Raw genomic sequence first — 16,106 nt, forward strand, 5'->3', positions numbered from 1 at the left:
ATTATGCTGGCTGCCTTTCTGAGGCAGCGGGAATTATAGAGTCAATGGATGGGAGGCTGGTTTGCGTGATGGACTGGGCTTCATTCACGCGCTTTTGTAGTTTCCTGTGGTGTTGGGCAGAGCAGGCTCCATACCAAGCTGTGATACAACCAGAAAGAATGCTTTCTATGGTGCATCTGTAGAAGTTGGTGAGGGTCGTAGCTGACATGCCAAATTTCCTTAGTCTTCTGAGAAAGTAGAGTTGTTGGTGGGCCTTCTTAACTATAGTGTCGGCATGGGGGTACCAGGGCAGGCTGTTGGTGATCTGTACATCTAAAACCTTGAAGCTCTCTACCCTTTCTACTTCATTCCCATTGATGTAGACAGGGGCATGTTCTCCACTACACTTTCTGAAGTCGATGACAATCTCCTTCGTTTTATTGACATTGAGGGAGAGATTATTGTCGTCGCACCAGTTCACCAGATTCGCTATCTCATTCCTGTACTCTTATCTCGTCATTCCCGTGACAGCCTCCCCAAGCAGGCGCCGGAATGTGGCGACTAGGGGCTTTTCACAGTAACTTCATTGAAGCCTACTTGTGACAATCAGCGTTTTTCATTTTTCATTGTTTGAAATCCGACCCACTAAGGTGGTGTCATCAGCAAATTTAAAAATCGAGTTGGAGGGGAATTTGGCCACACAGTCATGGGTGTATAAGGAGTATAGGAGGGGGCTGAGGAGACAGCCTTGTGGGGCACCGGTGTTGAGGATGATTGTGGAGGAGGTGTTGTTGCCTATCTTTACTGATTGTGGCCTGTGGGTTAGAACGTTCAAGATCCAGTCACAGAGGGAGGAGCTGAGGCGAAGGCCACGGAGTTTGGAGATGAGTTTCGTAGGAATGATGGTGTTGAAGGCTGAGCTGTAGTCTATAAATAGGAGTATGACATAGGTGTCTTTGTTATCTCGGTGTTCCAGGGTAGAGTGCAGGGCCATGGAGATGGCGTCTACTGTGGACCTGTTGCAGAGGTAGACGAACTGTAGTGGATCAAGGCAATCCGGGAGAATGGAGTTGATTCATGCCATGACTAATCTTTCGAAGCACTTCATGATGATGTATGTCAGAGCCACTGGGCGATAGTCATTAAGGCACGCTGCTTGACCTTTTTTGGTACGGGGATGATGATTGTCGTCTTGAAGCAAATAGGGACCTCCGATTGTTGTAAAGAGAGGTTGAAGATGTCTATCCCTGCCAGCTGTTCCGCGCAAGACCTGAGTTCTCGTCCGGGTACCGCATCCGGGCGAGTGGCTTTCGGGTTGACCTTCGAGAACGCTGCTCTGACATCTGCAGTGGTGATCTCAGATACAAGTTCAACCGCGGCTTCTGGGGTGGAGGGCTCGCTCTCGCTGACCTCTGGCTCAAAGCGGGCATAGAATGCGTTGAGCTCATCAGGGAGGCGTGCATTGGAGCCGGCGATCTTGTATGCCTTCATCTTGTCGCCCGTTATGTCTTGCAGACCTTGCCATAGACGGCTGGGATCGTGTTGCCAGCCTGGGACTCGAGCTTGGTCTGGTACTGTCTTTTGGCATCTTTGATGGATTTCTTTAGATCATATCTGGTTTTCTTGTGGAGCTCAGGGTCGCCTGACTTGAACGCTTCAGACCTAGACTTCAGCAAGCAGTGGATATCCCTGTTCATCCAGGGTTTCCGGTTGGGAAACATGTGGATTTGCTTCTTTGGCACACAGTCTTCTACACACTTACTAATGAAGTCAGTTACTGTAGTGGCGTACTAGTTCAGGCTGGTGGCAGAGTTTTAAAATACTGACCAGTTCGCTGACTCTAAGCAGTCACGTAGGAGATCATCCGATTCCTCAGACCAACAATGCACGACTTTCTTTGACGGATTCTCCCACTTCAGTTTTTGCTTATAAGCCGGGAGCAGGAGCACAGCCTTGTGGTCAGATTTGCCAAAATGTGGGTGGGCGACAGAGCGGTAGGCATGTTTGATATTTGTGGTCACGTGTTGGTGGTAATTTGGTAGTACGCTCTTGAGCTTGGACTGATTGAAGTCCCGAGCTACAATGAACGAGGCCCCGGGATGTTTCGTTTCAAGGCTACTTGTGGTGGTGAATATTTTGTCCAGTGCGATTTTCATGTTTGCATGGGGTGGGATGTAAACTGCCGTCAGGATAATGGAGCTGAACTCCCACCGAAGGTATTAGGGGAGGCACTTTAGCGTCAGGTATTCTAGATCCGGGGAGCAGAAACTCGCCAGTTTTGCTACATCTTGGTATCAGGAGATGTTGATTTAGGAGGCAGACCCCATCTCCCCTTGCCTTGCCTGAGGCCGCCCTTGGTCCATTCAGTGAATTGAGAACCCCTCTGGTTGTAGGGTACAGTCCTGTGAAGCAGGAGTGAGCCATGCCTCCGTGAAACAGAGCACACAGCAGTCCCTTAGTTCGCTTTGAAAAGCGAGTCTGGCTTAAAGTTCGTCTAGCTTGTTTTCTAGAGATTGGACATTAGCTCATTAGCTAGGAGTAAGCTAGGCAGAGGGGCTTTGGGGCCGCGTGGTTTCACTCTCACCTGAAGGCCTGCATGTTTTCCACGCTTCCTGGAGTTACTGCTTTTAGAGCCTGGGAGACGGTGAGAGTATGCAGTGTAAAGGGAATAGTTGTGTCCAATGATGTTATTCACTCTGGTCGGTGTGTGGATGGAGGATTTGTTGCTTTGCTTGTGGTTGCTGTGTCGGTAGGTGGGTCTGTGCGGTCGAGTGTTCTGGGTCACTGTCGGGCTGCGGTGTGTCTTCACAGGTCGGTGGATGTCCAGACCACGCTCCAGCGTGGATGGGGTGAAGGCCGGTAAATGGATGATGTCTCTGGGATCGCGGTTGCAGATGAGACGCTGGCTGGGTCTGTGTGTTGGGGTCTGCAGGGTCCTTTCCAGATAAGAGGACGGAGGATCTCTAGACCTGCAAGTAAATTTAAAAGAGCAGTGTTAGTGATTGTTAGGCTGTGGGAGTTGATTTTTGGAGTGTGGGGCAACTGTTGGGGGGGGTGAGGGGGGGCAGTGGAGGGAGTGTTTGGGGCTTGCAGGGGGTCGCAGCTCTCTGGATCTGTGGCGTTGGGAGTGGGTGGGGGGGTGCGTCTGGTCTGGTCGTTGGGAGAGCAGCAGAGTCATGGTCCTGGCTACTGTGGTATTTTCTAGGTCTCTGGGAGCTTGCACAGTAAAAGACCATGGCTTCTTGGGCGTTTTCCTGGTCTCTGGCTGCCGCTGTAGGGGTATTCCCAGGCCTGGGATTGCAGCTCCGGCAGCTGCCCACGCGTGGTTGGCTGGTCCGGGTCGATTTCAGGTTGTCAGTTTCAGGTGTCTCTCAAGATCCTAAAGATCGCTAAATCTGTATAATAATCGAATTAGAACATTGTTAGAGAGTTTAAAAGAGTTAGAATGAAGTTTTAGAAGCATAGAACGAGAGTAAAAGATAGAATTAGAGGGTATACTGGGCACAGCTTGCAAGAAGTCACCTCGCTCCGGCGAAGATGTGCTGTTAGGTGATTTGGACATTCTGAATGCTCCCTCCGTGTACCCGAACAGGCGTTAGAATGTGGCAAATAGGGGTTTTTCACAGTAACTTACTTGTGACACTAATAAAGATTATTATGTTGTCAGAGCCATAGCCTTTGTTTTTTTAATCCACCTACCAGGTACATCTTTGGGTGTGGGGGTGAAACCCATGCATACACGGGGAGAATGTGCAAACTTCACACGGACAGTAATTTGGGGTCAGGATCACAACAGGAAACCAAGTTGGATCATCCACACGGCATTTCTGGCTGAAAATCACTGCAAATGCTTAAGCCTTGTCTTTTGCACTGATGTGCGGGGACTCCCCATCATTGAGGTTGGGATATTTGTAGAACCTCCTCCTCCAGTTATTTTAATTGTCCACCACCATTTATGGCTGGTTGTGGCAGGACTGCAGGGCTTCGATCTAATCCGGTGGTTGTGGAATTGCTTAGCTCTGTCTGGTGCATACTTCTTCAGCTGTTTAGCATGCAAGGGGTCCTATATTGTAGCTTCACCAGGTTGACATGTTGTGGTAAAAACGTGAAACATTTTAAAGAGTTTTGCAATGGATTTGTCTATTGTAGGGAAAAATGTTTTCTGAATTAAGCTATTGATTATATTTTGAATTTCAGGTTGTCCTAGAGAAAAATGATACCGAGATGAATGAAAAAACTGCTGTAAAAAGAGTTGCAGAGCAATGTAAGTTATTGGCACAGTTATTTTCTGTTAAAAACCATCAAAATTGGGCATTGTGGATTCCGTTTTTGTAGTACCTGCACAATAACGTCCATCCAACTGCCAAATGATTGGTTGCTATGGGCGGAATTCAATAGAAACATTTCTAAGTTCATTTGTGGCAGGTTTGTCCGGGAGCTTCCCGTTGGCTCTGCAGGTAGTTCCCCACCTCGATCAAATGACACTTAGTCACTTTTTTAGGCCCTGCGGAGTTTCTCACTGGGTTAGCCCACACTGAGTATTTTTTTAAGCACTGGGGAGTTGAACTCCGAGATCGGGCCTCCATTTTTAATTGGTGCCCCGATCTCTAATTGAGCTTGTGGGTCCCCCATACCCATGGAAATTGTCACCCCCTATACACATGGGCGCTACCCCCCACTCCTCCAAAGAGGACACCCTGCTATGGGATCCGTGTGCAAGGGGGGTGGGCCCTCTTCAGGCCCCCACCTGTTACTGCACACCCCACCCCTTTCCAGGACTCCCACCTGTCACCACCACCACCTCCCAGACTTACCTGTCTGGCACACCCCCACCTACAATTCCCCCGTCATCCTCCTTTCATGGGCATGGCCCCCCTAGGGCCCTGAGCCTTGGCAGTGCCACCCTGGTATCCAGGTGGTGCTCCTTCCAGCATTGAATTGCCATTCTTCCATCTTGGCAGTGCCAGGGTGGCAGTGCCAAGGTGCACATATTCCTGGGGAAGGCCCGGGGAGGGGGGCCATCCTGCATTGACCCTGACCACCCAGGCATCTCCAATGGCCCGGGAGACCCCCGGGTGGCGTTCCGCCTGGTCCACGTTCTTATGGACCAGTACTAATTGGTGTCAGGCTGCAGCCTCCCTGGGGAGGCTGGTAGATCCTGGGTAGGGAGGCCTTAAGTAGGTTTAAAAGCTACATTAGCGAGTGCCGTTTCCGATGCATCGTGTGACTTGGGTGTATCTCGCGGGGCGTGGAGGTTGCCGGGAAGCCCAGTGGAGGCTTCACCCGGGAGTCATCAGCCGCCTTGTGCTCTCGCTCGTGTGCAACGCGGCCACTGGATCAAGCTCTATATATCTTCCCAAATGAAAATTTGGCCTGGCTTTTATTGTTATTTTTGAAGACTTGCTTTGATTTGCTGTATTCTATGTCCTATTCCTTATAATGTTTTTCAAATGTTAAAACGTTTTGTATACACGGTTTTCTATACACGGTTGACTTAAACATTGTAACCTCACCAGTCTGGAATAATTAAGACCAAGTCATTTCTGTATTTTGTGATATGTAATGAAGTTAGAATGCCTAACCATAAAGTGTGCGAGCTGGAAAACACCATAGAATAAATATTTTCTTGATCCAGTAAGAAAAAAATTATAAAGCCATAATAAAAATAGTATTCAAATACTATGTTCCTTTTAATTTTCTGATGGCCTGCCATGTGGGATCTTGTCAAAAGCTTTGAAAAAAAAACTATGTTGACCGTTTCAAATGCACCGTGCTAGTCAATCCTCCTGTTCCCTCAATGTTTTTTAAATACAGTGAGTGTTTCTGCATTGACCACTTTTTCAGGCTGTGAGCGTCAGACCTCCCATCACTGCAGGTGGAAAAAATACTTAGCTCCTCTCTAATCTTTCTCCAATATATATTTATCTGAAGCTAGACTTGGAGTAGAGCACATTACGCTGTTCATGGATATTTCAGACTAAGGATGAAAAAGTACAAGAAAAGTCCACTGGAAAATCCTAACCATTTAAAAACAATGGAGTGTCATGTTTGGTTCTGTACTTTTCTCATCAATCGATTTTGACTGAAGCTTTCTGGTTCCATGTTTCAGCTGCTGCAGAGCCAGAATGTAAAGTGCAGAAATCTGAAACTGCTCCAAGTACAGATATTGAACCAGTCACAGGTAAACATCTGTTAGATTTATTCATCATTCTTTTCTTCCTATTCATTGATGGGGATCATCTTTTGAAACCCATTTGACTCTTATGTTGGAGGTTTATTCATTTGTACCACAAGAAAATGGCTATTGTATTTCAGAATACAGTTTGTTCCTCAGTGCAGGATGCTGAGAGGTTGTTTTTTCTTATGAGAGAGCCTTGGACCAGAGGGAATAATCTCAGAATAAGGGGCTGTCCATTTAAAACAGACGAGGAGGAATTTTTCCATGGGAGCAGTGAATCTGTAGAATTCTTTAAAGTAGAGGTTGGGTAGTATGTTTAATGTTGAGATAGACCGATTTTTAATCAGGTAAGGGATTTGAGGGTTTATGGGGAGAAGGTGGGAAAGTGGAGTTGAGGGGAGGCAGTTGCGCAGTGCTATTGTTGCTGGACTAGTAATCCAGAGACCCAGAGTAATGCTCTGGGGACCCAAGTTAAAATCCCACCATGGCAGATGGTGAAATTTGAATTTGATAAAAAACTGATCTGGAATTAAAAGTCTAAAGCTGACCATGAAACCATTGTTGGATTGTCGTAAAAACTGTCCTTTAGGGAAGGAAATCTATTATCCTTACCTGGTGTGGCCTACATGTGACTCTAAACACACAGCAATGTGGTTGACTCTTAAATGCCTTCAAGGTTGGGCAATAAATGCTTGCCCAGCCAGCGACGCCCACCCTATGAGTGAATATTTTAAAAATCAAATCAGTCATGATCTCATTGACTGACAATTGATATGCTGAATGGCCTATTTCTGCTCGTATGTCTTAAGGTCTTTGCCCGCGTGAAGTAAGGTGCTATATATGATTACTCTTGCATTTTGCCTATCCTTTGCAGGCCATCACGTATTTTCAACATTCCCATCCTGTTGAGAGACCTTGAACTCGCTGGTAGATTTGTTTTCCTCTGCCAATTTGGTGTGCAGATTATGATTTTCAAAATGCTGCTATTACTTCCTTAGAAAAATTCCAACATCTTTCCAACAATAGATGTTAGGCTAATCGCCTATAGTTACCCGCTATTTGCCTCCCTCCCTTTTTGAATAGGGGTGTCACATTGGCAGTTTTGCAATCCTCTAGTACTTCTCCAGAATCCAATGAGTTTTGGAAAATTACAACCAATGCATCCACCATCTCTGTAGCTACTTCTTTTAGAATCCTAGGATACAAGCCATGAGGGCAGGTGATTTAACTGCCTTTAGCCCCATTAGTTTGTCGAATGCCACTTCTCTAGTCATGGTATTTAATTGCTCCGCCATATTTATTATTAATAGGATGTTCGAAGTATCTTCCACCATGAAGACTGACGTAATATATCTGTTCAATTCCTCTGCCGTGACCATCTCCCCAGATTTATTTTCTAAGGGACCTGTGTTCACTTTGTCCTAACTTCCTTTTATATGTTTAAAGAAGTTCTTATTGTCAGTTTTTATATTCTTCACTAGTTTGTCCTTGCAGTTTATTTTCTCTCTTTATTATCTTTTTAGTGGTCCTTTTCTGGATTCTGAATTTATCCCAGTCTTCGGAGCAATCACTCAACTTAAATACTCTCCATAACTTCCTTGGTTAGGCAATGGTTGGTTTATCCCTCTCTTAGAATCTTTCCTCCTTATTGAGATATGTTTTTGCTGATAGTCATGTATTACCTCCTTAAATGTCTGCCAGTGCTTATTCACTGTCTTACTATTCTATCCACCCAGTCCACTTTAACCAACTCTGTCCTCATTCATTGTGATTCCCTTTATATAAGTTGAGCACAGTTGTTTCTGACCCAAGTTTCTCACTCAAACCGAATATTAAATTCTATCCTGTTTTGAATACTACTTCTGTGGGCATCTTTTACTCTCCGGTCATTTATTTATTTATTGTTTATAAATTTAGAGTACCTAATTATTTTTTCCCCACTTTTAGGAGCAATTTAGTGTTGCCAATCCACCTAACCTGCACATCTTTGGGTCGTGGGGGTGAAACCCACGCTGACAACGGCAGAATGTGCAAACTCCACACGGACACCGACCCAGGGCCGGGATTCGAACCCGCGTCCTCAGCGCCTCAGTCCCAGTGCTAACGAGTGCGCCACATGCCGCCCTGAGGTCACTTATTAAACCTGCCTCATTACCCATTACCAGATCCAAGATAGCCTGTTCCCTTGGTTGCCTCCATGACATATTGCTCTAGGGAACTATCCTAAATGCAGTCTGTGAATTTGTTGTTATAGCTACCCATACCAGTTTGATTAACTCAAATCAACATGAAGGTTAAAGTTACCGATAATTCTACTCTATTCTTTTACATGCTCCAATTTGTTGATTTCATGCAGTGCGGCTGCTATTTTGGGGTCTATACACTATCCCTACCAATGTCATCTTTCCCTTGCTATTTTTCACCTCCACACAAATGACTCTCTATAATCTGAGTTTAGAGCATCTCTCACAACTGTCCTCATTTCAGTGCTACCTCACCACCTTTTCCTTCCTCCCTGTCTTTCAAAAAGGTGAAACATCCCTGAATATTTCGTCCCCCCAGCTTTGAACTCCATGTAACCATGTCTCTGTAATAGCTATGGGGTTGGTTTAGCACATTGGGCTAAATAGCTGGCTTGTAATGCAGAACAAGGCAGCAGCGCGGGTTCAATTCCTGCACCGGCCACCCCGAACAGGCACCGGAATGTGGCAACTAGGGGTTTTTCACAGTAACTTCATTGAAGCCTACTTGTGACAATAAGTGATTATTATTATATCCATCCATTTACCTCAATTTACCTCAGTTCTTCTACCTTATTCTGAATGTATTATGCATTAAGATGCAAATGCTTGCCCTTTTTCCATTTTTAATCATCCTAGCTTTTCTTTGTTCCGTGGCCCTGTTTGCCCCTCGCCCTTTATTATCCTCTCTACCATTTTTTCTATTTGCTATTCTTCGAGTACTCTCAATGTTTCACTTCTCTTTCACCCTGTTTAATTTGTCATAGAATTTACAGTGCAGAAGGAGGCCATTCGGCCCATCGAGTCTGCACCGGCTCTTGGAAAGAGCACCCTACCCAAGGTCAACACCTCCACCCTATTCCCATAACCCAGTAACCCCACTCAACACTAAGGGCAATTTAGCATGACCAATCCACCTAACCTGCACATCTTTGGACTGTGGGAGGAAACCGGAGCACCCGGAGGAAACCCACGCACACACGGGGAGGATGTGCAGACTCCGCACAGACAGCGACCCTAGCTGGAATTGAACCTGGGACCCTGGAGCTGTGAAGCAGTTGTGCTAGCCACAATGCTACCGTGCTGCCCCCTGCTTCGATTCCCATCCCCTTACCATTCTAGTTTGAACCCTCCGCAGCCACACTAGCAGATATTTGCCCGAGGGCATCAGTCTTGGCCTTGCCCAACTGTAAGTGATCCAGGCTGTACTGGTCTCACCTCCCCCAGAACTGATCTGAATGTCTCAGGAACTTGAAACCCTCCCCTTCGCATCATCTCTTTTCATCCATTGTATCCTGCTCGGTCTACTCTGACTGGCACTTAGCACTGGTAGTAATCCTGAGACCACTACCGTTTGAGATCCTACCTTTCAACTTATTTCCTAACTCCTTATGTTATGCTTTTAGGACCTCATCCTTTTTTTTAAACGTATGTTTGAATTAATGTGTACAATCACTAGCTGTTCACCCTCCAGAATGTCTGTAACCGCTCCAAGACATTATTGAGCACCAGGATGGAAGCACACCATCCTGGAATCTTGTTTGCGGCCACAGAAACTCCTATCTATTCCCCCCCTACAATTGAATTCCCCTGTAACTATTGTGTTCCCTCCGATTTTACTCCACCCCTGTGCCGCAGAGCCAACCGTGGTGCAATGAATTTGGCTATTGCTGCTTTCCCCTGAGAAGCCGTTCCCCTCAACAGTATCCAAAGTGGTATATCTGTTTTGCAGGGGAATGGCCGGAGGAGCTTCCCGCACTGCCTGTCTAATCATCTATCTGCCTGGTAGTTACCCATTCTTTTCTTGCCTGTGAAGTCTGAGGCTGCGTTGTGACCACCTCTCTATACGTGCTATCCACAATGCTATCCACCCTGTGGATGCCCCACGCTGTCCCCAGCTGCCTATTCAGACCCGAAACACAGGCTTCCAGAGAGCTGTAGCAGGAGACGTGTCCTGCAAGGGGTGACGTAGTGGCAGTGGTTAGCACTGCTGTCTTACAGTGCCAGGGACCCAGGTTGAATTCCGGTCTTCGGTGACTGTCTTATGTGGAGTTTGCATATTCTCCCCGTGACTGCGTGGATTTCCTCCGGCTGCTCCGGTTTCCTCCTCAGTCCAAAGATGTGCAGATTGACGTTGCTGTGGAGACCTCAGGCTGCGGCCATGATGTGAGTGGTCGCACACAGGGCAGCTCCTGCTCGAAAGCATAGGAAAGGGCTCTTTTTACCCGATATTGGGCGGAACTTCAATGAAAAGAGGGAGTTGAAGGTCGGAGAAGTAGTTTCCCCCAGGAGTGGCATGTCCTCTGGTTTTCAAATCCAGCAAAATACGGTGGGAGACCTGTCCAGGGAAAAACCCACCTCCGAATATATCAGGACATTGGAGTGGACTTTACAAAACGGCGGGCAGGGTTCAACAAGGCCATGGCGGTGTTGTGCCGGTGGTGGATCAGGTTTGGGGTGCTCATCTGGCAAAATTATGGGTGAGGTTTGAAGGCCGGGAGTACTACGAGACCCCTACAATTGAATTCCCCTATAACTATTGTGTTCCCTCCGATTTTACTCCGCCCCTGTGCCGCAGAGCCAACCGTGGTGCAATGAATTTGGCTATTGCAGCTTTCCCCTGAGAAGCCGTTCCCCTCAACAGTATCCAAAGTGGTATATCTGTTTTGCAGGGGAATGGCCGGAGGAGATTCCTGCACTGCCTGCCTAATCATCTATCTGCCTGGTGGTTACCCATTCTTTTCTTGCCTGTGAAGTCTGAGGCTGCGTTGTGACCACCTCTCTATACGTGCTATCCACAATGCCCTGTGGATACCCCACGCTGTCCCCAGCTGCCTATTCAGACCCGAAACACAGGCTTCCAGAGAGCTGTAGCAGGAGACGTGTCCTGCAAGATGTGACAAAGTGGCAGTGGTTAGCACTGCTGTCTTACAGTGCCAGGGACCCAGGTTGAATTCTGGTCTTCGGTGACTGTCTTATGTGGAGTTTGCATATTCTCCTCGTGACTGCGTGGATTTCCTCCGGCTGCTCCGGTTTCCTCCTCAGTCCAAAGATGTGCAGATTGACGTTGCTGTGGAGACCTCAGGCGGCGGCCATGATGTGAGTGGTCGCACACAGGACAGCTCCTGCTCGAAAGCATAGGAAAGGGCTCTTTTTACCCGATATTGGGCGGAACCTCAATGAAAAGAGGGAGTTGAAGGTCGGAGAAGTAGTTTCCCCCAGGAGTGGCATGTCCTCTGGTTTTCAAATCCAGCAAAATACGGTGGGAGACCTGGCCAGGGAGAAACCCACCTGCGAATGGGAGGGTTTTAGGGTCCGAATATATCAGGACATTGGAGTGGACTTTACAAAACGGCGGGCAGGGTTCAACAAGGCCATGGCGGTGTTGTACCGGTGGTGGATCAGGTTTGGGGTGCTCATCTGGAAAAATTATGGGTGAGGTTTGAAGGCCGGGAGTACTACTTCGAGACCCCAGAAGTGGCTGAGGACATCTCTAAGGGGCATAAACTGGGGGAGAACTGAGTCGACAATCTTTGGGAAACTGGGTGCGGGCAGCACAGTGGTTAGCACAGTTGCTTCACAGCTCCAAGATCCCAGGTTCGATTCCGGCTTGGGTCACTGCCTGTGTAGAGTCTGCACGTTCTCCCTGTGTCTGCATGGGTTTCCTCCGGGTGCTCTGGTGTCCTCCCACAGTCCAAAGATGTGCAGGTTAGGTGGGTTGGCCATACTAAATTTCCCTCCGTGTCCAAAATGGTTGGGTGGGGTTCCTGGAGCACTCGGATAGGATGGGTGTGTGGGCTTGGGTAGGATGCTCTTTCCAAGTGCCGGTGGGAACCTGATGGGCTGAATGTCCTCCTTCTGCACTGTAAAATCTAAGCTTTTATGATGGTTGGGAACAGGTTTGAAGTGGGGGTAGGGATTGGGAGAGTTTTGAAGAGGGTCCTTTTTTGGGTTTGCTGTTTACTGTTGGGATTGTAAGCGATGCTAGGAGGGAAGAGTTTATGTGGGATGGATGTTCCCCCCCCCTGTTTTATGGGGCTGTTTGCTTTTGGGGAGGTAGCCTGGAGTTCAGGAGGAGTCTTTGTTTGGGTGGGGGAGGGTAAGGTCAGCTGGGAACGTTCTTCCTTGAGCTGAGGGGAGCGGGGAGAGGAGGTATTTGGGAGTAGCCTTTGGGCAGGGGCTGCCATGCTAGCAAGTAATGCTGGTGAATGGAAGTGAGGTGAAGGAGAAGGCCGAGAGGAGTTTTGGGGGGGGGGGGGGGGGGGGGGGGGGAGAGAAGAGGAGTGGCAATTTTAACGAGCAAGAAAATGGGTTTTGAGTACGAAGGAAGTGAGGGATCTGGGTAGGAGATATGTGATTGTAAGTGGGATATTGGAAGGGACGCCGGTGGTGTTGGTAAACGTGTATGCACCAAATTGGGACAATATGGGTTTTATGAGGGGGTTGCTGACAGTGATCCAAGATTTGGCCACGCACCAAGTTGATCATGGGAGGAGATTTTAACTGTGTCCTAGAGCCGAAGGTGGATAGGTCGAACCCCGACCTGGGTAGGGTACGAATCGTAAGTCTTACAACACCAGGTTAAAGTCCAACAGGTTTGTTTCAAACACAAGCTTTCGGAGCGCTGCTCCTTCCTCAGGTGAATGTAGAGGTATGTTCCAGAAACATTTATATAGACAAAGTCAGAGATGCCAGACAATGCTTGGAATGCGAGCATTTGCAGGTAATCAATTCATTACAGATCCAGAGAGAGGGATAATCACAGGTTAAAGAGGTGTGAATTGTCTCAAACCAGGACTGGTTTATGGAGAGGATGGATACGGTGGATCCATGGTGCTTTCAGAACCCGGCGGAAGGAGTATTCCTTTTTTTCGCATGTCTATGTGGTGTATTCAAGGATTGATTATTTTGTGGTGAGCTGGGAGGTTTTGGTTGGGGTGGAGGGCGCAGAGTATGCGGGGATAGTTATCTCGGACCATGTGCCCCACTGGCTGGAGATTCCGGTTAGACTGGACGAGAGCAGAGGCCGGGGTGGAGGTATGATTCTGGGTTGCTGGCAGATGAAGGTTTTTATGATAAGGTGCAGGCGGCGATTAAGGAGTATGTGGAGTTGAATCAGAATGTGGAGGTGTCGGTGGCCATTTTTTGCGAAGCACAGAAGGCAGTGGTCCTGGGGGAAATTATTTTGTTTAAGGCTCTCGCGGCTAGGGAAAGGAATATGACCGCCTAGTGAGCGAGATAATGGACAGGGAATATTTGGGGCTGCCCACCACAGAGGGGCTGGCGAGGAGCAAAATGTTGCAGGGGCATTTTGACAGGCAGACAACAGGGAGGGTGTAGGGCAAGAGGGGTGCAATACGAGTATGGGGAGAAGGGGAGCTGCCAGCTGGGTACCCGGTGGAATTTTATAAGGAGTTTGTGACGGACCTCTCACCACATCTGTTGGGGGCTTTTAATGAAGCACTGGAGAAGGGGGAGCTGCCGGAGACAATAATGCAGGCAGTCATCCTGTTAATCCTGAAAAAGAGGAAGGACCCGGTAGAATGGGGCAGCACGGTAGCATGGTGGTTAGCATAAATGCTTCACAGCTCCAGGGTCCCAGGTTCGATTCCCGGCTGGGTCACTGTCTGTGTGGAGTCTGCACGTCCTCCCCGTGTGTGCGTGGGTTTCCTCCGAGTGCTCCGGTTTCCTCCCACAGTCCAAAGATGTGCGGGTTAGGTGGATTGGCCATGCTAAATTGCCCGTAGTGTCCTAATAGTAAGGTTAAGGGGGGAGTTGTTGGGTTACGGGTATAGGGTGGATACGTGGGTTTGAGTAGGGTGATCATTGCTCGGCACAACATCGAGGGCCGAAGGGCCTGTTCTGTGCTGTACTGTTCTATGTTCTAATGTGGGTCGTGTAGGCCCATATCACTGTTGAACACGGATGTGGAAGTGTTGGCTGGGAGGATGTTGGTTGCAGAAGATCAAACAGGCTTCGTGAAGGGCAGGCAGCCCGTGAGTAATATGAGAAGGTGGTTGAATGTAGTTATGAATCAGCCGGGAGCTCTGGTACCATGGATGCAGAGAAGGCATTTGATCGGGTGGAGTGGCGGCACTTAGTCGAGGTTCTGGGAAGGTTTGGGTTTATAAGACCATAAGACATAAGGAGCTGAATTAGGCCACTCGGCCCATCGCGTCTCTGCTCTGCCATTCAATCATGGCTGATATTTTTCTCATCCCCATTCTCCTGCCTTCTCCCCACATCCCCTTATTAATCAAGAACCTATCTACCTCTGTCTTGAAAGACACGCAGTGATTTGACCTCCACAGCCTTCTGTGGGAAAGAGTTTCACAGATTCATAGAATTATTCATAGAATTTACAGTGCAGAAGGAGGCCATTCGACCCATCGAGTCTGCACCGGCTCTTGGAAAGAGCAACCTACCCAAGGTCAACACCTCCACCCTATCCCCATAACCCAGTAACTCCACCCAACACTAAGGACAATTTTGGTCACTAAGGGCAATTTATCATGGCCAATCCACCTAACCTGCACATCTTTGGACTGTGGGAGGAAACCGGAGCACCCGGAGGAAACCCATGCACACACAGGGAGGATGTGCAGACTCCGCACAGACAGTGGCCCAAGCCGGAATCGAACCTGGGACCCTGGAGCTGTGAAGCAGTTGTGCTATCCACAATACTACCGTGCTGCCCCTCACTCTGAGTGAAGAAATTCCTCCTTATCTCTTTTAAAGGATTGTCTCTTTAGTCTAAGATTGTGTCCTCTGGTTCTCGTTTTTCCTACAAGTGGAAACATTTCTCCATGTCCTCTCTATGCAGGCCTTGCAGCATCCTGTAAGTTGCAATAAGATCCCCTCTCATCCTTCTAATTTCCCAACGAGTACAGACCCAGAGTCCTCAACCGTTCCTCATACAACAAGCTCTTCATTCCAGGGATCATTCTTGTGAACCTCAGCTGGACTCTTTGCAAGGCCAGCACATCCATCCTTACGGGGCCCAAAACTGCTCACAGTACTCCAAACGGCGTCTGACCAGGTTCGGTTGCGATATGTGGCACCAAGGGCGAGTGTGAGGACGAATAATATGAGCTTGCGAAGCTTAGATTTACACAGGGGTACGAGACAGGGTGCCCGCTGTTGGCGTTGTTATTTACGCTGGCCACAGAGCTGTTGGCGATGGCTCTTCATGGGTCGGCAGGATGACGGGGGTTATGAAGGGACAGAGGGAACATTGGGTGTTGCTCTGTGCCAGTGGCCTATTGCTGTATGTTTCGGACCCGTCTGAGAGTATGGGAAGGGTCATGGGCTTGTTGGGGAGATTTGGAGGGTTCTCAGGGTATAACTGAATGTACGAAAATGCGAGGTTTCTGGTGAAAGCGCTGAATGATTGGAAATTGGACACTATTATTTTGGACTTTATATGGGTGTGCAAGGTGCCGAGGGTTGGGAGGACCCTGCTGCAGAGGAAGTGGGGTGTTGGCGTTGCCGAACCTACTTCATTATTACTGGGCGGCGAATATGGAAAAGGTGCGCGATGGTGGGAAGGAGCTGGGGAAGAATGGGTTAGGGTGGAGGAGGAATCTTGTAGGGGATCTAGCTTAAGGGCCATGGTGACGGCAGTGTTGCCAGTGGCAACAAGTAGGTATACGGGGAGCCCGGTGGTGCAATCTATGGTGAAGATTTGGAATAGTTGAGGAGGCATTTTA

At 48.2% G+C, this 16,106-nt stretch overlaps 1 protein-coding gene across 2 annotated transcripts in view; it reads left to right on the forward strand.

Moving 5' to 3' along the window:
• Positions 1-16,106, forward strand: part of si:ch211-197h24.6 — a 170,279-nt gene that overhangs the window by 45,503 nt on the left and 108,670 nt on the right. For both annotated transcript variants that reach the window (XM_038797610.1, XM_038797611.1), the window contains exons 8-9: positions 4,177-4,243; positions 6,089-6,160. In XM_038797610.1, coding sequence (XP_038653538.1) covers positions 4,177-4,243; positions 6,089-6,160 — 139 coding nt within the window. The remainder of the gene's footprint in view (positions 1-4,176; positions 4,244-6,088; positions 6,161-16,106) is intronic.

Source organism: Scyliorhinus canicula, chromosome 5 (assembly GCF_902713615.1).
Source record: "Scyliorhinus canicula chromosome 5, sScyCan1.1, whole genome shotgun sequence".
Classification (NCBI taxonomy): domain Eukaryota; kingdom Metazoa; phylum Chordata; class Chondrichthyes; order Carcharhiniformes; family Scyliorhinidae; genus Scyliorhinus; species Scyliorhinus canicula.